At 37.5% G+C, this 23,159-nt stretch overlaps 1 protein-coding gene across 1 annotated transcript in view; it reads right to left on the bottom strand.

Annotated features, from left to right (window-relative positions):
• Positions 1 to 12,605, bottom strand: part of DPH6 (diphthamine biosynthesis 6) — a 184,004-nt gene extending 171,399 nt beyond the window's left edge. The window contains exons 1-3 of the mRNA XM_030452574.1: positions 12,432 to 12,605; positions 8,146 to 8,240; positions 5,593 to 5,786 (exon numbers count right to left, since the gene is read on the bottom strand). Coding sequence (XP_030308434.1) covers positions 5,593 to 5,786; positions 8,146 to 8,240; positions 12,432 to 12,454 — 312 coding nt within the window. The 5' untranslated portion in view covers positions 12,455 to 12,605. The remainder of the gene's footprint in view (positions 1 to 5,592; positions 5,787 to 8,145; positions 8,241 to 12,431) is intronic.
• Between the last annotated feature and the right edge of the window lie 10,554 nt (positions 12,606 to 23,159).

Genomic DNA, 23,159 nt, shown 5'->3' with positions numbered 1-23,159 from the left:
AAAAACCAAAAAATGACCCTTCCTGAACAGTTCAGATGAGACATGGAGAATGGCAGGCATCCTGTTGATTAAAAAATTTCCTTGTTCCCATCTCATTTTAAAATTCAAACTAAAAATAAAAAATAAAAAAAAAGTAATCCTAAACAAACTCTGTCTTGTGAACAGAACAAGATACACAATTATTTTTACACTGCTTAAAGCACTGCCAACTACGCAATTACTTCTCATCCTCCTCCCTTAACTCACACTTACTCACTGTTGATGACAATGCTCATCCCCCTAGCTGGAAGAAGCTATGGAGATGCACTCCACAATTAATTAAAAAACCATGATTCAATTAAAACCAAAAATTGTTGAATATGATGCATGCAAATGAACAATTCAAATCCTCACAAATAAAAATCTAGACTTTATGAAATGTAAAAGAACTTAGTCTGTGCTACATGAAAAACAGCAGGAAATATTTTCACACAGAATCACAGAATCAGCTCAAAAAGAATCTTACGTTATGAAGAAGCATGGTTAATTATTTCTTGTTAGTATAGGTAGCCATTTCATACAATTTCTTAAAGTTCACATTTAAATTGCATGTATAAAGCAAAAAGAAATGTGCTAAGAGATATGGCCTCCAAATGTTTTTTGAATCAACATGAGTAGTAGAGGGTCCAAAAAATAAATTACTTTTTTTAATCTATCACTGTTTCCCCCGTCTGGTCACCAAAGATTTTTTAAGATGTCTTCTCAATACTGATGTTACAATTTTATTTTCAGTATATAAATTCAAAATTAAATTCAGTATAATGACAAATACCTCTTCCTGTGGTTTAATCTTTTCCAAAAATGTTGAGAATTTACCTTTAAGCAGTGACTCTATACATCTACAAATACTTCAGATCCTAATAGGGAAAACCTCAGCATTTCTTCAACTGGAAACACTGGAAATAATGACAAGAACAGAGCTGTTCTGCAGCCTCTGAATTCTCTGAATCCCATCAGTACAAGGGGGAAGCTACTTACCTACCTACTGCATTTATGCACTGAAAAAAAAAATAAAATTGGTGAACAGCATGGTGAGGTCCTGACATTACAGATTTTTGAAATCAAACAGCATTCCATAATTAATATTTAGCTCTCCTAAGAAAATCAACAACCTTTATTCAAATCATTTTAGAGTTCACAATTAGTCTTTATCATGTACATATTACCCCTGAAGTCACAGGGAATACCAAGAGCTGATTAAAATGAACACCAAAAGCCAAATGATTATTTCTAAATACTTCACTGTCTCTCTTACACACATTTTGAAGACAGTGAAGCAATGCCTGCAGTAGACTACTACATTACATTTATTCATGCATTTTTCCTGATGGGACCATCTAGATGTTTGGCTGTACAAGACACAGAAAGTCAGTCATCAGACTGAAACCAAGAACTCATTTTACCCTTTTGCTACCAGAGCTAAATTTTGGAGAAGGATGAAAGGAAGACTGTTTCCTCAGCATGGCAGCTTTAGCAATAATGAGGAACTGAAAGCTTTAACTTCTGTGAGGTAATTAATCCCTATCCAAATAACCTGGTGTTTCATCAGTTCATCTCAAACGCTGAAGAACTGTTTCCTGAAGAATTCCGGGTCTTAGGGAGTTTCACTGAATAATGGTAGGACCTAAGTTACCTCTGTATGTATGAGAAAAAGTATCATCAAAATAACATCCAAAAATACACAGCTATTGCAATTTTAAGTCTCAAACAGGAATACTTCCTGTCTTCAGCAAACATCAGTAAATGTTCAAATTTCAAAAATCATGATCAAAAATATGATTTTAAAAAATACTAATTACAGTAGTCACACTGTATTAATAAGCTCTTTCTGGCTGCAACTAAACCTATGTTACTTAATAACTAAGTTATAAGATCACTGCTCCAGAATGTGATATTTCAGAAAATAAATTTTCTTTCTCTGTCCTCATTACTGGTAAAATTAAATAGTGCAACAAGCAAATGTTTCAAATATATCCAAATATATCAAATATACCCAACATCAATTTGATTTTTCAGCTGATGATCAGTGGATGACATCATAATTAATAATCCTTCAGTTTTGAGATCCAATATATTAATTTCTTTCAAGTGCACTGTTTGCTTTCTTCTAAGCTTATAGGTTCTGATTCCATAAATTAGCCCACCACAAAAAACTGTCAGAAATACTAACCCGGTAAGATTGAAAATGCATTCCAAATCAACCCACATGCTTTATAATAAGCACACAGACATATACTATAAGCTATAAGTAGAAGCCATTAAATTTTTTAAATACTAATTTAAAAAACCTCAAGCACTGAAAAATGTTATTGAAAAAGATGACAAAAAACAGCTAGAAGAAAAAAACTGGTTTAAATCAGAAATGCTACAAATTACTGCAGCAGTGGAAATCTAACAAATGAAGGCAAAGTCTTCACAGAGCAAAGGAGATGAGGAAAGAAACCTGGAGGGGGGCACAACTGTCTATTGAAACCTAGAACTGAAATAAATTATCATGTTTGTGAAGTGTGCAACCTGCTACAAAAAAAAAACCACAAAAGCCAACAACAAAACCAACAAAAGTTTAGCCATAGTTCCAATGAGATACAGAAAACAATTCAACAGGCAATCTACCTAACACCAGTTCTCTGGTGTACTTGGACAAGATCATGACACAGAAAAAGGAAGAAAGCAGTTTAATATGCCTGTATTGAGGAGTATGGTGTAGGAATGTTTCATAAAAATGCCTCCATGCTCCAGCCTTTCCCCTTACTAAGGAGAAATAAACACAATTTTTTCCACACATTTCCTGCTTTCAAAGACAGAGCCATGATAAAACCCTGAAGGACAATTCAGGTATCTAAGAAACTCTACTGCTTACAAGCTTTCTTGGAAAAAGCTCCAATAAAGAAGCAAACATGGACAAACAAGGATAACAGCAATCCCTATTCAGTAAGAGTAAAGTAAAGTATTGCTTAGAGTTCAGGATTTACATTTCTCACAAAGTAAATATTCTACTATCAGGTGAGGACTGCATAGTGAGATAGCTTTATACGTCATATAAATACTCTGATATGTTTCACAAGACATACTGAATACAGAATCTAAATTAGGGTAGTAGGCAACTAAAAAATAAATACAAATTTCCTTCATAGCTATCAATCACCTCAATTTGTGACAATAAAATTAGCAGTTTTACAGTCATCAGCAGTCAATACCACCTTCTGAGTCCAGTGAACTAGAACAGGACTGTTCTCCTGAGCTTCCCAGCACTCCAGGGAAATGCATCACTTTTTAGAAATCCTGTTCTCAAAACTTTGTTTTATAAAATGTTGAACACTTTTGAATTCATACTAATTTTCCAAATGTATTTTGGTTTACTTGTTTACTAAAGAATTACTTGCAAAACAAGCATTCTTGCACACTGAAAGTGAGGCACACTATGTGATTTTGATCTAGACACAACTGTATTCTTGGGCCCAAATCATTTGACACAGAAACAGAGATGTGATAGTTTGACCAGCATTTTAGAATTGCATTCACTCAAGGATGCCTTTTGACAGGGCTTCTGCAGCTCCCACAGAATTCCTCCCCTCCCTTCAAAAGAATGCAAATTGAGCTCCCTGTTTAAAACTATTAACATCTGGGGAAAAGAAATCCTACAGCAAAATCCTCAGTGATTAAGACTTACATAGTAAAGCTACAAAACTGCAGTTATAAATAAATGTGAAAAAATAAGAATAGAAAGCTCTCAAAGTTATTGTTAACATACAATAGAAAAATGTTCCTATCTTTTTCTTAAAACTAAAAATACTAAGACTTACAGCTCCTGTGGTTTACATCCCACTCATAATTTTGCAAATATTAATCAGAATGTGCAAGACTTCTGCTGCATCAGGATTTCACAGACAGTTTTGATGGTAAAGACATGGTTATCCAAAATCTAACATAAAGGCAGTACATTGTTAATATTTATGCCTTTAAAATACCATATACTGGAATTAATATTTCTATATTCCAGACAACTTGATAACATCTCTTTCAACTATAGTTATAATTATCATGTAGAAACTTTCAAGGCAGAAGTTGTCAAGATTTAACATTATCATGAATTTATGTTAGGCATCCATTTCTCCAAAGAGAGCAAGAATCAAAAAGGAAGTATCATCTTAATTGCCACTAATCTGCCCATTTTAAAATAAATTTATTAGCAGTTTATTACCTTACTCAACAGCAGAAAGCTGTTACCACACAACTCTAAGAGAGCATACACCAGTCCTTTTAATTTCTAATACTATCATGTTTCAAAAATATTTTAAATATTTTCTTTCAATTCCTGTACTGGATGACATGCATGTTCCACTTAAAACCTCTGTGAAACACTTTAGAGCATAAGCATAAGATCATACGATCATTTATGTTGGAAAAGACCTTTAAGATTGAGTCCAACCTCACACTGCCAAGTTTACTACTAAACCATTGCCCTAAGATGTGTCACGTCTACACATCTTTTAAATCCCTCCAGGGACGGTGACTCAACCACTTCCCTGGGCAGCCTCTTCCAGCGCCTGAAAACCCTTCCGGTGAAGAAATTTTTCCTAATAACCAACCTAAAACTCCCCTGGTGCAGCCTGAGGCCATGTAGCCTACATAAACTCTTTTCCTGTTTCATAGTCTTCTGCTCAAATACAGGTGTATAATTTTGATCTTTACTTTAGAGGAACACAATTTATTTGCTTGCCAAAAATCTTTAGAAGATGTAACTCTCACCTTCAACATGGTCCAGAAAGTGTTCTGCACTCAAACCACATGCTTAGGCCTTATCTGCAAGTCTACTTTTTTTTTAAACTGAAATAACAATAAGCCTGAAACTTTTAGGTTTATGAATCTCAATTCTCATTTCAATGGAAGAAAGGGAGCAAAAAATCTTCAGTACCTGAACTGAAGACTAATAACTTAAGCTGAAGTTTCAGAAAGTAGTCTACCAGTTTGATCAATAAAATTAAGTGTGTATTTGCTATAATTGTAAAATACTTTGTAGTATTTCTGCAACACAAAAACAAATAACAGATTCTGGTTTACAGAACATTAAGTGTGCACAAATGGAAATGTCTAGGCAGTATTTTCCATACATAATTGATACATTTCCATGTACATTCAATTCCATACATTCAATTTCCATACATTCCATTGATAAATGCAAAAAACACAAAAGATCTCTCAATTCCTGTAATTAAGCAATGCATTATTTCAACTATGAAACTACATAAAGATTTTCTTTTTAGATAATTTTTACAATTACAGTTTTGTAGGATATACCAAGTACCTGTTAGAAGAATTTTCATGAAATAGGAAAAAGGTTTTAGCTTGAAATGTGGATTAATAAGGCTGATTTACATCATGGAAAAAGTAACAGTTATGCATTTACAGTGCCAGGAAAAACAAATGAATGGAAATAAAACTTACAAAAATATTCAGGCTTTTTCTCCAAGCTTTCCTTAAATACCTAAGTGGATCGTTTACTTAAGTTCATAAATGAGTTACATAGTATTTCTTATTCTTCATTCAGCATACCTTAACGAGTTTCAAGAGATGGTAAAGGTCTTCAACCTCATCTTCCTGACACGTAGTATACACTCTTCCAGTATTTACACTGCTCCCCTTTATGAAACCTCGATAGAGTGGCAAATCCAATGCATCAGCATATAGGTCAATAGCATGGTGTCCTACTGTCTGATACATATAGCTGTCCAGTTCATCAGTTTGCCCTGCCACAATAAAGAAACAGTTACATTAGGTACATTATTTCAACAACTACAAGTAATCATAACACTAAAAAGCACTAAAAATAGAAATGTTAATAGCTTTCAGTTCACAAAGAGATGGTTGGTAACAATACCTCTGTAAACATGGAAAGAAAAAAGATTTCTCCACCCAACAGAGGTATGGAGAGAAAAGTCATGTTACAAACATGCTGCTGATTTGGAAACTGCAGTGTCTATTTCTTATTTAGTATCCCTCTCTGCTTCATCCAAAAGTCTCATAATGGTCCAATCCTGCTCCTATTTATATGGTAATTTAAATAGGAACACAGTGCAGAGGCACAAACCCAGACACATTTCAACACACTCAAAGCAAGTAATCTGGAAAGAACTGCAAGACTAAGTAATAGCAAAATTTCCAAAAACTTTACTGTTAAAATTGTTATCAAATGCTAACAAGAACTTGAAATGGTCATCAAGAAAGAAGAGGATATTCAAGAAAGAGGATATTATTTTAGCTTAAGTAGGAAAAAAGTAGACTGCTACAATGTTTTGACATTACTTAATGTATAAAAAGAAAAGAAAATCTGTTATAATATCCAGACCCTTCTTACAGTCAGACTTTTTAAAAATTAATCTTGAAATTACATCAATTCTTTGCTGCTCTTTCCTTAACCAGGAGAAAAAAGTAACTGAATTTTCTTACAAGATGTTTGTAGATAGCAGATAAGAAAAATACAGCTAAAATGCAGGCATCATGGATTAGAATTAAATCTCAAACTATCTGATAAAATGTTCATATATATAATCTTTCAGTTAATTTTTCAAACAGACTAATGAAGCAATAATACATCATTGTTGCTGACATCTCCATGCCATTTATTAAAAACTAACAGAGTTCGCTATTTTAATGCTACTTTATAATACTGCAACTTCTCTTAATTTATATAGACACATCAAGCACCTCTGCTGTATACCTATATAGCACATCTCACAGAGAGAAAGGTCTGTAAAACTCATCAAGATAACTAATTTTTCATGTAACAATTAAGCCACCTCACATCTGATACCATGCAGCAGATACACTTATGCTCAAACAGCTCAAATCCAAACCCATAATCACAACTAACCCATCTAGACCAGAAGAGTTGTTTTAAAAAAGCCTCAGTGTTTTTCAGCATACATGAGTATGGCAAGGTCATCAAACTGATACTCAGTTCAGAATACACAGTTCCTTTACTAATTGAGACTCTCCAGGCAGCAGCAGTACAAGATAAAATGAAATAAATGGCATAGAAACTGCTATTGACTGAAGCACCTCAATTAACTTTCCACAAAACTTCAACTACACACTGAGAGTGTTTTATAATTTTAACGACAATATTCTACATTTCTGATATGGATAAATTAGCTTATAGACAACATATCTCAACAAGATTAGAGATTATTATATACTAGTTATCAAAAAAAACAACTTCCAGTACATCCTAGCATTTGCCAGTTCCATCCATGACTCATTTTTTATGGCAGCTCCCTTCTTCCTTCACTTACTCTGTGTATCTTCCTACCATACAGTTACCAATCCTCATACTTAATATGTTGAACAGTTAACTTACGCTAACACACTTTAACATTCTCCCTTCCCAGCTAGGAGACTACTCACTTCCTTTTCAAGTCTCACTTCAAGTTCAAGCTCACTCTCTCATCCCACCACTGACTTAAGACTACCCTAGTTTCTCTCATTCTCTTGCACAGAAATATGTCTAAGCTAAGCCTGTGAGGAAAACTAGTCCAAGCTGAAAGGAAGGAAAATGCAGAAAAAAAAAGTGCTTCAAGGTCAACTCCAACCTGGATCAGTTCCTCGATCCAGTTTAGAAATACTGGGCTAGCTTAATGGAGGAAGATCCACAAGATTAAAAACAAATGAACAGCAACAAAACTACATATTTTTGTCAGCTGAAATGGTTTGTGGCAATTTAAAGTATCTCTAGAAATACTGTGTTTTGCTTGATGCTACGCTCTACCACCTTTTACTAATTGTGCCACTGATCTCACATAGTCCCCTTGTTTACTACCAGGAATATTCGTATTTTCCCTTTTTCAAACTGTGTAAGCTCCTCTTCTACTCATCTTCATCTTCTGTGTTTCTTTCCCCCTTGAGGAGAAACACATTTAATATGTCCCCATAGCCTTTTAATTTTTCTACCTCTTTTAAGATTCCTAGATTGCCCTGCAATTCCTAGTTTGCCCTGCAAAACTATATACAAACACATCAAGGAACTTCACTCAGGTGCAGCTGTGCCTCCACTATTTCTAATTTAAAAAGAAAAAAAATAATCTCCTGTAAGAAATGTGGTTTTCATACCTGTGTTTTTGGATGGTCTTAAATTGGCCAGAGCAACAACCTGATGCCCAGCAGCAACACACTGCATCATATTGTAACAGCTGTCCTTCCCACCACTGTAAGAAAAAGAAAATAGTGGCAATCAAAAGTATTGCTTGAAGTTTTAACCTTTAGGACTTTTGACTAACTACTTAAAAATTCCTATAATCAGAACTGGTTATAAAGGTTTAAAACACACAAAAAAACCCCAAACAAACAAAAAACCCCCAAACAAACAAAAAACCCCAAACAAACTAAAAAAACAACTTGCAAAATATTAGCAGCAAGAAAAGGAGGACTTCACCATACAACACTATGTACATACAGTGCTTACCTGCAGTATCTACAAAACACATACCAAGTTCTGTATTTTACTACTAATCTGAGAGGTTCCACAAAGAACAGCCACACACTTGAATCTCATCAGAGCAAGGATTGTCCTCTGCTGCAGTGACAAATTACTCTGTGCTCATAACTAGACAACTTGAAATGAAATAAAATGTATATAAAATATATATGATATATTTTTATATTTATATTTTTATAAATAATTTTTAAAAATATATCTGTTAGAGAATTGCCAGTGCTAGCAATCTTTTTTAACTAAGACTATCATGTTAGGAATATTTGTCCCTCATGGGATACTTTACCTAAAGTTTCAGCATTTTAAATGTACTTCCCATTCTCAAAAACTGTAATTACTAAAGGCAGTAGGTTCAGCTGACACTGCACTGAAAATACAAAATTTTTACTGCATATAAGTGCAAATGAAAATAATTACTGCTGATTAAAAAAAAAAATAATAAAAGACAAACAGAATTATATTCTTCTCTGAGGCGAACTCTAAAACAGAGAATACAATTAGTATTGATATTCATTGAAGAACTACTGGAACTTTTTCTACCATCAGTCAGGAAAGAATTCTGCTCTCCTGGTGCAATTAAATACAGTATTCTTCATAGATTTTAATCACTACAAAAAAAAAAAAAAAAAAAAAAAAAAAGTCTAACAATAAAACTGAGTGCTCTAGAACACTTTCCCCATTCAGACTCACAGCCTTCAAACTACGACTGCAGATTTTGTGCAGCTCTTTTAAATGCCAAGGCACAAGAACCAGCCAAGAGAAGGAACTGGAACAGAAATCCAGAACAGCTCTGTAAAAATGGGTCTTGCCTTAGAGTCACATAAACAGGAAAACATACAGTCCTTTCTATAACAGAATGGTGGTTTCTTTTACTAACAAAATGGTGGTCTCTATTTCTAACAAACTCCACCAGCATTTCCAAGGTGAAATTCTCACTTTAATTAGCTTGCCATGCAAGAGCTTGAAAGTCTGTTGCAGGAATGTAACCATACAGCTATTACCTGCTTTAGCTTTCATCCTTGCTAAAATGCTGTATGCTGACCTTCATTTGCTGTGTAACTCAAACATAAAGCAGAAATAGTATAAATAACATGGCAGCCTTTCACACTTAGCAGATTTTTGTAAAGTAGTTATTTGTTTCAGTGCTATAAAGGCACATATAAATATGACAATTCATAGATTCCTAATTTGAGATTCCATCTCTACCTGGCATTAGTCTTGTCCATACCTGCAGCTTTCTTTTAACCTATGTATGTATGAAAAAAAAAATTCAAAAATCATGTTCATTAATTCTGCATCCTGCACTTGATAGCTTGAAAACTTAGTTAGCATTCACTTCATGATGTGAAATTTCAGGCTTAACTGAATTATAATGAGACAAAGGCTCTTTTCTTTCTGAATGACTTCATTCTAAAAAATAAAAGCCTCCTACTAGTTCTGACTCCAACTCCTAACGCAGTTCAAGAAAAATGACAGTAGATAATTGCCTGTGCTGTTTACAGCATTTCAGTATTAAAATTGTTTTAAAAATAAAAAATTCAAAGGATACAAAAATAAATCTATTAAACTTTTCCATCCATTTATAAAAAAAAAAAAGACATGTTAAGATGAGGCTACATTCAGATCTCCCACATTTGACCACCAATTACTTGATCTAAATTTGTAGAGTGCTTACTGGATCACATGCTACTGTATGTACTGTTATTTATTTTCTGCTTTACTGTTACTATGGCCCTAAAAACTAACTGTACCAAGTAACAAAATGAAATGGTGCCTACCTACAAGGCCATATAATCAAGCTGTAAAGCACACCATGGTCAAGACCAGTGAAGGCAGACAGCCCATGCTGTGGGAAGAAAGTGGACTCTGCACAGTCCCAGCCTGGTTGGTTGTCTCATACCTTCTAACACAAAAACCAGAAAGACCACTAAGGTAACCTAGGGGTTCCTCTCAGTTCTCAAAGTCCTTTTTATAGAAAACTGTACAAAGTCAGAACACAGTCAGGTTTAGTTTTTGACAACGGTGCAGGTATGTTAACAAAGGCTTGTAAACAAAGAAGGAAAAGGATATGGCAACCATAAAGATACAGGTCTATAAAAGACCTGTGAGCAAAACTGCTTTCTACTGACAGGTGTAACAATTTACAGTAAGAAAATTCTAGAAGACTTTAAGAGCTGAAAAGATTTTGAGGAAGACTGGGTTTAGACTACCTATAATTTAGCACAAAACACAACACAAGGTTTACTCCATAAATGCCACCTTAAAGCAAGACTATCAACTTTAAGTGTGGCCAACATTCAGAAAAAAAAGAAATAGATTAAAGTAGTTTTACATATAATCCTAACCATTTAAAAAGAACTTTTCAAATACTTTTTCCCCCTCTGATCTTTGAGGCTAGCTCTGTTACAAAGATTCCAGACACTTTGATGTCTCTTTAAAACTATTCTTAAAACTATTACTGAAACTAAATCCATCCCTGTAAAATAGCCCATTAAAATAGCAATTGTGTCAGAAACCGGGTTTTAGGATTTCGTTTCATCCTGCCTCTTAACACATTCCTCTGTTTAGAGATTATAAAAATAAATAAACATGGAAGACAAAATCTTATCTATAAAAAAAGAAAAAGCACTGAATGTGATTTTCTTACTCTGTATTTAAGCAAATGTTGAAAAACGTAAATAACCTTTGCTGTATTTTTTCCTCATTGGATGATGTTTGGAATGATTTGCAATTTTTGCCACCAAACTCCAATTGAAACAATGTTTCATATTAGACATCGCCTGAATGAACTTAATACATTGAACGTTAAGATTTAGTAAATAGTTACTGCACCTAAAAACAAAGTTACAATGTTCACATCCACACAATCTTTCTCTATTTACAGGTTCCCTAGCTTGTTGGTTTTAAATTAAGTATTATCCTCGAGAAAAGAACACACTTGTACTTCTTAGACAATGTTAGTATCTTTCTACAAAAATACAAAAAATCCATTTACAGTACAAGAACAGCAGAAACTGACAAAAAGCTACAGGAGAGTGCGGGAAGCACATCCTGCAGCCCTGGACTGACAGGGCTGCACCCAACTGCACCTATTTAAATGAGTGGCATTCTTTTCTAAAATGAGCGAAATTAAATCTGTCTCAAAAGACACACTGCAACAATCTGTAGTTAGTAGTTCACAAAATTTATCCTAAGAGAGTTCCAAGATATTTGGAAAGGAAAAGCACCTGGAAACGCAAATGCGAACTCCCCAAACCGAAGGGCATTGCCCCTCACATCCCCCCCAGACCTCCGCAGCTGCTCCCGCTCCCCTCCCCTCCACCCCTGCCCCACCAGGGCTCGGGCAGACCCGGGCACTCCCCGCCCCGCATCCCGGCACTGCCGCGCTGGAGACGGCCAAAGGCGGGAAAGCGGGTAACGGGGAACAGGCGATCAGGGAGAGTGATTTTGGGTGTTGTTTGTTTGGAGTTATTTTGTTGTGGGGGGTTGTGGGGTTTTGGGGGGGTTTTTTGGTTTTTGTTTTTGGTTTGGTTTTGTTTGGTTTTTTTGTTTTTTTTTTTGTAGTGCTTGACCATCCAGGGAATGAGAGCAGAAGAGAAACTGTTCAGCTTTACCCTGCCTAAGGGCAGGAATCACCTCACCCCGGCTCTCGCACGCAGCCAGCCCCCGGGCTCGCTCCGTGCCGGGTAGGTGGAGCGGCAGGGACGGTGCGGGTTGGGATGAGCTGGGCCAGGCGGCAGCGGTCCCAGGCGGCGGTCCCGGACGGCGCTGGGTGGAGCGCGGGCCCCGCGCTGCCCCCGGGCGGGCGGGCGGGCGGGTGGGCTCGGCATCTCCCCGCGCCCTCCCTCCGCCTGCGAGCCACCCCTCCTCGCTCGCCCACACGGGCTCTCCCTCAGCCCATTACCTGATTAAAGCCACTACTCTCATGTTGCTCACGGGCCCGGGGGCGGGTAACGCTAACAATGAGCTGTGTGACAGCTGCCAAACGCAGGGGGCAACGGACCCGGCACTCCCGGCTACCACGGGCCGCGCACGCCGCCGGCTCCTCCGTTGCTACCGCCTGACCGCCTCCCCTCTGCGGATCCTCCTCCCCGGGCAGGCCAGGAGAATGCCTGAGCGACCGGCAGGCATGGCAGGCCGATGCCTCTCCGTGCCTGCGAGTGGAACGCTACTCCTGCCGCGGCCCTGCGAGCTTGCCTGGGCGGTGGAGACGCCTGCAGCCCCGCTGAGGGCGGGATGGAGGGCGCGGCCGCGAAGGCAGCTCCCGGGACGCCAATGGAGGGCAGGGCGGCCGCGCTGGTAGGCCCGGGTGGCCGGGCTGAGGTGCGAGCGAAGAAGGCGCGGCCGCGGGATCTCCCCGGCGTTCTTTCGCCGCCCCCTGCCCGCCTTTCTGCTTCTTGTTTATTTTGAACAGCAACGGAACTCTTCTCAGCGATTGGTGTGTAGGGAATGGGAGCGACAGAGCGAGGTGGCCGGCCCGGCCCCTTCCCCTCGGGTAGTTGCAGGGGCGTAGCCGCGGCCCGGGGCTGGGTGGCCGGGCGGGGTGGAAGTGCTGCAGGGTTTCGAAAGTCGCCGCGAGCCGGTTGTAATGGGGGCTGCGGGACCCGGGCTCTGCCCTGCGCCATCCCAGCCCCGCTGGGACGCTGCTCGGAGGCCGAAAGGAGGTGACGGGCAGCGGGCAGCGCCAGGCACTGGCCCGGCGTCGGGTGGCAGAGCGGTGGGCGAGAGAGCGAGAGAACGGCGGCCCCTCAGCTGCTCCCCTCTGTCGGGCTGGTGAGGGGGAACTTCCCTGGCAGAGCATGCCGAGGGTGCGGAGCGGGAGGCAAGCAGGGAGGGAGAGAAGATCGGACCCTTTGGCTGCCTCACTGAAGGCCTCAGCAGTTGCAAGCACAAACTGCCCACCTGCACCCTCGGGTTCATCTGCTGCTGACCGAAAATCTGATCCTGTCATTCCGTCTCTGTTTTGGGCCAATTTTCTGAGCAATCCCGCTGTTGGTGCGTAGGACACGCCAGTGTAGCTGTGCCGGCTGAGGCAAGGGGAAGCTTAGCCAGGCGTCCAGGACCTGCATCCAGACATAGTTCTGCCAAAGGCAAACTTTTTAAGGGCCTTACACCACCAGCTAAAGCCACTGCTGGGGGTATCGTGGCAGTGTTGCGGGGGAGCGGCCTGAGGACCCACCACTCTGCAGACTTTGATGCGAAGGTCCTGTGTGGCTAAAATGGGGAAAAGAAGCCACTGGTGTGGTGTTGGTTGTTGAAAGGATCAGCAGAGACAAGACTGAGGGTGGGCCCAGTCAGCATCCTCATCTGCGGTGCCAGCACTGATGACCATGACCCAACCTGTAAACTGGCAGTGCCCAGGAACTTGGTCCCCTTTGAAGTGAATTACAGCAACCAGTGCAGCTGGCGTAAAAGGCTCAGTTCCTCAGGGCTGGGGTGAAGGGTATGGTCTCTGTGTTGTGAGTGATAACTTATTGGTCCCCTGTAACGTGATACTGTGCAATGCCATGTAACAGCCTGTACCAATCAGGCTTTGTGCAAGCCTCTGAAAAATAAGTTCCCTTGCACACAAACTGTTGTGTCTGATATTCCTAGGGAAAAAAAAAAAGATGGAAGAAAATAGGGAATAAAATATTCCAAGAAAAAAACCTTTTTGTTTATAGCAATAATTGTGCCAAAATAAATGCATAGTGAGACAAAACAGAAGTTTTTTTTTTCATGAACAGTCAGTAAGACTTGTAAAACAGGAGTGGATAATTATGGGCAGATACGAAGGTGATGATGCCTTCCTAACTACACTTTTGAGAAGAAGTGACAATCATAAAACTTACTTGATAAGTAGTTGTGAAGAGGTAGTAATCACAACATGGATTTATCTGCATAGGAATATTTACAAAAAGCGCGATTTTAAAAAGTAAATCCTCAGTTCATGCTTTTGGTCATCACAGGCAAAGTTATAAGGCAAAGTATTTGACTTACATTGAAATTACTTATAGGGCTGTTGGATTTCCTTGTCGTTTAGTGACGATGAACTAATGCAGTTGTTAGAAAGCTTTTCTTGCTCTTCAAAATAGCTTAGATCATCTGAAAGAGAGTTACTTGGATTAGAAATTCTGATTAAAGGGCAACTATTTTGATAGGGAGTAGAGGCTTCTTTTTTTGGCTCAGAAAGGTAATGGAGGTCTGTTCTGAATTAAAACTGTAAATCCAGAGTACTCAGATTTTAACAGAGATTACTGAATTGAATAAAGCAATACTGAACCTGAATGAAGTAACTGTATGAACATGAACTGCTAGTACATCAGCTAGGACAAAACTCCCACACCTCTGAGGAACTGTAAAAAAGGAAAAATGGAGACATTTCATTTATTGGAAAAAGAATAAGACGAGAGGTATTTTATCATACATCACCTCTATCTTTTTTGTTTGGATGAAGTATTTTTTACTATCAAAACAATTCTGCTAGTATTTGTGAATACTTAAAAGATGCTCATTGTAATACGTAGCAATGATGAAAGTCAAAAATCATGTACATAAGTTATTTTGCTGCTTTGGAAAATGGAAAGGCTATAAAATCAGTATCTTTAATCACACAGCTTTATAACAAATACTTGAAGACTTGTAAAGCTCTTTTCTATGTAGCACTATCTGAAAAGAGAGTAATCTTGAAGTCCCTCATTATTTCTCAAAGGTCTGCTATTATTAATGTATTCTGATACATTGCTGCTGGGTTTTTTTCAGCAGGTGGTTCTATTGTGTTCAGTTTTGCAGCTTTCAAAAAACAAATTTCCACTTACAAGTCAAACTTGTTTGAAGTAGGTTTGACACTGCAGGACCAAAGTCTGCTTCATTTGCTAATGAGAGTGGAACTTTTGCTTCCATTTGATATAAATGTCAGTAGTTTTTTACAATATAAAAAAGTGGAATTTAGCTCCCAGAATTTGTGAAGTATGTCAGAATTTAATTAGTTAAGTGAAGTTTCAAAACAAACCTGTTTTTTCCCCCCAAAAATGCTGGTTTCAAATTATTTGGAATGTATTCAGTGAGAAAATCTATTCACTCTCACTCACCTGATGTAATAGCTCTGGTGCAGTGTCACTGCTATTAAAAGGTTCTTCCATACAACAGTGGACAAAAGACAGTGCATCATCTCTCAAGCTGATTGCCCCAACTCATTCTGCTGTACTTCTTCAGCAGCTGAAACAATAAAATTCACCAAAGCTGCCTTCTCAGGGAGGTAATTTCTGGTTTGTACAGAAAGCCAGCAATGGCTCAGCGCTTCTTTCTCACCCTTTTCTAACTAGAAAGTTGAAAATAATTATAATGAATTAATATAACTGGAGGAACCTGTCAGAGGATTAAAAAATGCAATGCAGTATCCCTAACGATCTGGAATAGTTAATTAAGTTCTCTTACAAATGAGTACCAAAAATAACTTACTTTCAGTAAGTTATTCTGAGAAACAGTCACTTTAGCATACCTGAGCTGCAGTGCCTATTAGGAAAGGGCCAATTATCCAGTGAGTGGCAGTTAAAGGTGAACTGCTGAAGTTCTTAATTAAAAGATTCCCTATTATAATCACCACTAAGTAACAGAATACTGCATATGTAAAGCAGACTTAATGTTAGAAGAAGATTTCCATTTTGAAACAAAGATTTTGAAAATCATCTCCTTTGCTTACAGTGCCAAGTCTGAAACAGGAATGTTGGAGTTTTCATGAGTGCAGGTGGCAGTGTGCCACTATGGCCCCTCCTTAGGGTGTCCTGCTCTGACTCTCCTGCAGTCAGAGGTGTTCCTTTCATCTCACAGGTGGCAGATTTTTTGCTGGTGATATCCAAAGCTGTTTATGTAATACAAAAATTTTTTGAGATTTTACAGGAGGGTACTTTTGTCTTTTTAACTAGGAAACTGCATGCAGAGTACCTTTAAGCTGCCTGTCATTGACAACTTTGAATTTTCCCTTATTTCACAGCAAAGAGGATGTTATCAACTCTTCCATGAGATACACTGATACTACATTTTGTGGAGAAACTTTTGGTTTGGGGGCATGTACTACTAAAATCTGAAAGAAACGACTTTCTCAGGAGGTGTATATCCCCATCTGGGTATAGAAGGATGCAAGGTCATTCGGTCTACATTTCAAGCTCACCAGATCTGAAGAGCTTCACACTGAATGCTTCATATCCATGCTCACAGTGCATTATGCCCAAGATAATACAGCCCACTAAGATTAGCTCAAACACATTGTCACACTGGTCACTTCTTTTTAGACAGAAAAAGGCAGACACAGACTTCAGGTCTGTCTGCAGCCATTCTCATGGATACGACCGCAGAGTTCAGTGCTGTACCTGAAGGATGACTGAGCAGGCCTTGGGTTTCTTGCTCTGAAGTGCCCCATCGAACATTACTAAAAATACATACAGCTAATCCTAGTTTCTAGTTTGGATAAAACAAAGCTTGTAATTTTCGTGGGTAATTTGACTGATTTCATAGGTGAACTATGAAATACAGCAATTTTACTTTTTCTTCTCATTAGCATGCAGGAAGACTCTTAGACCTTTATTTGTTAATAATTGCAACAGAAACGAATTTAGCCTGAGATAAGATGTTATTGACTGATAGGCAATGGTCCTTACATGGTGTCAGTTTTTCTAAGCATTTTCATTACTTAATCTACCAATCTTCGTAGAATAAAAAGTGTAAAATTAGCCTTATAAAGTCATGCCTCCATCAAGATGAACCAGTCTATTTCTATTTCCAGTAGGCACCAGTACAAGCTAAAATGAATGTTCACTGGCAGCTGAACAGTTTTTTCACTTCACCAGACCTGTTTTCAGTGTCTGAAATTTTCACTTTATTAGTAAATATACTAACAGTAATTACTAGAAAGATAAACTGACAGTTTGCCTAGCCTAGCTAAAACCTTTTTTGTCTCTTCTGATCCATGGAATTTGAATGTGGTTTTTTTTCTCCATATGAGGTCCTTCAGTACTTTCAAGGGGAAAAAATAGATCTGAGCACCTTCAGCTCAGCAGAAGCCTTTAGTACCAAAGGAATTTCTATTCTACATATATCTATTTTGATTGCAAAGGAGAAGTTGTGTTTACAGGTTAGATAACTTTTACATCCTCCTGTCTTCTTCTTATAAAGAAAAAATTTTATTTTCTAGAAATAAACATTTCCATTTTAAATTTTGTGTAGATTTAAAATAGAAAATAAATGTGAGAAGTCTTCTAATATTACATTGAAGCAAATGTAGATCAGAGGTGACTTTACTGTAAAGAAGTTCACTGTAAAGAAGTTCATTGTAAAGAAGTTCATGTTCAAGGTTCAAAACCAAGTGCCTAGCATGACACGTTTCCTTTGAAGCTATATTAACTGCTGATGAAGACTGAAGATGGAGATTTTGGAGCACTTCTCTATGTTACTGACTGTGATCTCCTATTAACCATTCTGGAGGAGAAGATCTTTTAGACTCCATAATCCTTATAACGTGTTCATCATGTAACAACTTTGAGTCTAACACTACAGGCTTTAATTTATTGGGCATTAGCCGTCGATTTGATGGTTACAAAACTCCCAGGAAAAATGTGTTCATGGGTAATAACCCATGAGAACAGAGAAATTAGCTATCTTGTTAATTAGGTTAAGCTGCAGTATCTTCATCATCATGAGCAAAGCCACTGGGATCTTGTAGGCAGAAATGACTGAGATATTCTTACAGAGCTGCAGAAATTTAGAGAAATGGCTTTCAAAGAAAAAGTCAGGAAATTTAAATGGTGCAATGAAAATCTAAAATTAACTATAGTATTTTACTCTGGGGGTGTATAATTTGGGATCATTACTCACCAAACAGTACTGAGGCTTATCTCTGATTAAGAATATTTGAATAGGTTAAAGCTGGTAAAGTTTCAGGGGAATAAGCAAACAGCATTTTTTTTTTGGCCCATTTATTTCACTGCAAAAATCTTCCCGTACCATAAAGTATGTATAATGCAGCTTTAAGTAATAAAAAGAACTGTTTTCTCTTTATTCCACTGTCCCTATTCTCTTTGATTTTACCAGTGCAAATAATATGAATAACTTTAACAATCAAAATAGTTTTTAACTGTATCACATTCAGTACTCTTTATCACACAGTCACATTTTTCAAGAGAGAATGAATCCAGTAAGCATGGAGCTGTTTTGACCTAATTAGCAAAGATGTGAGCCTAATTTTGAAAGATACAGAGAAAGCATTTTATCACTGCAAAAAAAGCAACAAATCAATTGTAACTTTCAATGTTCTGCTGAACTTTATTACGTCATGTGTAGTATAAACCCCTGCCATACTCTGCCTCTGATTTTGAGACCTCAAGGAAGGGTGGCTGTGACAGTGCCCTTTGAAATAACATTGAAACATCAGCTCCCATGTCACCATCATGCTCTAATCAGTGCAGTCTTTTTTGTTGCAGGGTCTTCCACCTTTTAATTGACCCTGACATATGCTATTCACTCTACCCTTTGGCTTTGGACATATAATTCCTGTCATGGTCAATTATGAGGTGATAGCGCCTGCAACCACAGGGACCATTGCTTAAAATCATCCCGCACACTAAGCCCTGAAGTCACCAAATTCAAATCTAACTGGAGGGGAAGAGGGGATCTAGTCTTTGAAAAAACTAATATTCTTTTCACTTCTGTATAGAAAAATGTCAATTTCCATCATCCTATGCATTACTGAGACAAATGGTGACAGTGCTATTTCTGAAACAGGTTAAGGAAAAGTACAAAAGCCTTTACCAAACTCGACATACTCTGAAATGAGGAAATTGTCTGTACGAGCATACAGTATGCATAAAAATTAGATTATACGACATTTGAAAGGCAGATGAGAGTTTAAGAGTGACAAGTGGGCAAGTGCTAAAAATAAGGGCACGCTACTTTCCAACACTGCTTTGTCTGTGTGCTTTCTTTGATGTTGTTTAAGCTTTGAAGTAAAGAAATACTTTCAGGAGTATGAAAGACACTTCTGGTTGCAATATCAGTGAGATCTGGTTTTGACAAAACGATCTCTTCTGTTTGTCCCATCACTTCTATAACACCTGAGAATTTGGGCAAAGGTGAAAACCAGGACACCTAGTCTCTGGTCTTAGTGTAAGCATTATGATTTAAAAAATTATATAGTTTTGCAGTATTTGTATTACTGCAGTAAAACTCTAGTATCATTACAACTTGAGGAACAAGAGCTGAGGCAAGAGCAGAAGTTTGCCATCCACCTGCAGAGATTTACTTGAAAGGCCAGGTTGTGAAGCATGGATTAATTTTACAGATTTTTTTGTCCATAATCACCTGTGCCATTAACTCAGAGGGACAGCTCTCTCCCTTTTGTTGAAGACAAATTTAATAATCTCTAGTCTTTTGAGCCAAAATTTAATACCTACAGGAATCTTCCCTCTGATTTGTTTAATTGTTGACAATTTACCCAATTCTATTCTACTGAAGAAACCCAGCTCAGAAATAATCCTTAAAAGACCTTTGCAAATCTACTGAGTTTATACAGGTAATACGAGATAAATATTCTGAAAAATATTATTTGGTAGTATCTTATCAAATCTCTTAGCCTAAATAGACAAAGCTCTAATTAACATTCATACAATTATCTTAGTCTTTTAAAATCCCATCTGTACAGTTTCTCTTAATGATGTATATACATAGCAAATCAATCCTGATAAATACCAAACACATACAATGCAAGTGTTTTTAATTTAAACTGTGCTGATGATTAATTATGGAGTACTCTGAAACTGTTGGACATGTTCTACATTTCAATTGTATGGTTGTTGTAAGGCTTTAAGACTTTTCTCCTGGAGCACCCAGCCCCCTGCGTGTACCTGGGAGCTGTTGCTCCAGCAACTGCTGTTTCCATCAACTTTGGAAAGTCTAGCTTCCTATGGGTGACTTCACCAGGGTGTGTAACCCCACTCAGGTGTTCACAAGACAAAAACTGTTAGTTGCTGTTCCTAGCAAACATGATTTTTTATCTACACTGCACACATGCCATGACATCTCTAACATTATTTCATAGAAAAGTTACTTGAGCTCATAACTACCTGCAGTCCACGAAGCAAAAATAGTAACTCCTGCCTGGTTTTATGGCTAAAAGCATGACTGAATATAGGGACAGAGTTGTGTGAAGTACAAATTTAAATGTATTTATTGTTTTTTCTAAATGTTTAATCTCTTTTTTGGTCTCATTCTCTAAATAAGTGGAGTATCTCTGTTACGCTTAAGAATCAGAGACAATAGAGCCCAAAAATGCTGGGACAGCACCGGTGATCTGAATCTTGGAATTTTATTCTCTAGTCCATGATTTTGTTGCATGATCATTCCTATGGATTTATCCGGCCTTTGTTTCAGCTTCTGTATCTATAAAGTGAGAGTAGCTATACCTCAAAGAGTATTTAGAGATGTAGAGGGGTTTACAACTGCATAAGTTAGAAAACAACATTGTAGTAGGCATAAGAAAAGAGTCTTTTCAGAAACCTTTTAACCCAGTTGTCTAATATTTAAATTTCTGCACTCAAGATAATTTGCATCTGATGAATAAGATTATTTATAGTCTTAAAAATGTATAAGATTAGCTTGTTTTTAATATTTATATGTGGGTTCTTCTGGGGAAGTATGGAGGGGCATCACAGGCAGTGTCTAAATCTCACCACGGCAACTGATTTTTATCAATAACATGTTTGCAGAACTGCCAGATGGGAAGAGAAACTGTAGTGCAAAAATAATGGTCAGGTTTGTAGTACAACAAGAAAAAAGATCAGACATTAAATAAATTATTTAAAAGCATATTTTGACTAATTTAAACATTTAAAAACTGCTTCAAAAAAAGCTTCGTATTGATCTGTCTGCAAAAAGGACAAAATAAAAAGGTGAAAATAAAATCATATATCTAAAGCTGATACAAATCCTAACCAAATACAATTAATATGGAATATAAAAATGGTAAATATTTGGGTGGTAAATCTTGTGGCAATATATAAGTCAGAAGGTTACTGTGAGCTTTGCAGTAAAGATTTCTAATAGTGTCTCTCCAGTCTCTTCTTCTGTTATGGAGAAGACTGGTAAAAAAGCAGAGCTTTGAAAAATTTGATTCTCCCAAGTTCCTCTGCAACAGCATTAGAAACCAGCATTTAAAGACAGCAAACTTGCAAAGTCTGAGTGTATTTTTTAACCCATTTTCAGGCAGCATTAGATCAACAGCAGAAATAATTGCTGTCAGTTTGTACTTTTTGACCAATAATTCTCTGTATTTCCTGCAAGAAACTTGAGTGATGCAAATGACCTTATTTTTACAGCATGCTTTTATTAAATAGTTTATTATTTTGGCAGACTAATAAAGATTTTGGTATTTGCTTTTATTTGCAATAATATTACCACCACATAAAAAAGGATTTTATGTTCTTTTTGAGGAACAAGGAGGATAAAAGTGTTGATGGATAGTGCAACTAAGGCATCAGCAATGAGCTGGAAATGAGACACATAAATATGAAAGCAGAGCTAAGAAAATAGAACTGCACCCTTGGCCTTTCTTAAAAGAACACGTACATGCCATGGTTCATTCATACCGTTACAGAAACTCCTTTTGTTTTCAGTGAGTCAGTGAATAGATGCAAAGACTAAAATATTACTAGGATTGTCATTTGTTTGGCATATTTCTGTTGTTAATGTGGTTGTGAAATGTTTCTAAATATTTAGATAAATGACTGGTGATAATGATGATGATTTTTTAGAAGATGTATATTTTATTTGCAGTATAAATTTGTTTGCCTTTCTCGCTCTGGTGGTAAATAGTATTGGGGTTTTTTTGGAGTATTGGTTTTCAGTTTTCTCTTTTTTGCCCCCAGTCAGACCTAGTTCTTCGAAGATCCAAGAGTAGAGACCTAGTGGCCAGGTTAGACATTCACACAAAATTTTGAAAACAGAATTATCAGTCTTCTAATAAAAAAAAAAAATGGATGGCATATACTGGCAATAAACGTATTTTATCTTGAATGAGGGCTTTCATTTCAGATTGAAAAAAATGAGACTACAGCATTCATTCTGCAATAATCTGACCTTCTTGATGAGTGCTGGTGTTGGATGCTGAGGGAATTCAGCAGTGCAGAAGAGTTGCTCCGTGTTTATTATAACCTGAAACTTAATTTCTTAATGTAAGGAACATATTTCTTTAAAACAAAAAATGGATATGCCTTAAAAACAATGATATCCCCTTCCTTATTTTACCTAAGATCTGAATTTTATATATTGTCATAGCCAATGCAGAAAAATATGAACAGAGCAAACACCACATGGAGAAAAGGTAAACAGGCAAACAAAATTTCACCCTCACTGGAAATTCTTATCTTCCATTTGCCTTTTCTAAAAGGCAATCAGTAAGCAGGAATCACGAAATATGAGTTTCATAGAAGAATAAATCTAACAATTAATTATATGTCAAGGCTTAAGAATCAAAAAAATGCTTATGCCCATTGCCAGTCATTCACTCCCTGTCAGTAGTAGTTCACATCTTTCCTGGGATGGCATCCAACCACAGTGGCATCTAAAATATAGCAGGCTATATTGTTACAGTTGGAGGTGAAATCAA

The sequence above is a fragment of the Calypte anna genome, chromosome 5A (genome assembly GCF_003957555.1).
Source record: "Calypte anna isolate BGI_N300 chromosome 5A, bCalAnn1_v1.p, whole genome shotgun sequence".
NCBI classification, from domain to species: domain Eukaryota; kingdom Metazoa; phylum Chordata; class Aves; order Apodiformes; family Trochilidae; genus Calypte; species Calypte anna.
This window is presented reverse-complemented; position numbering and strand designations above follow the sequence as displayed.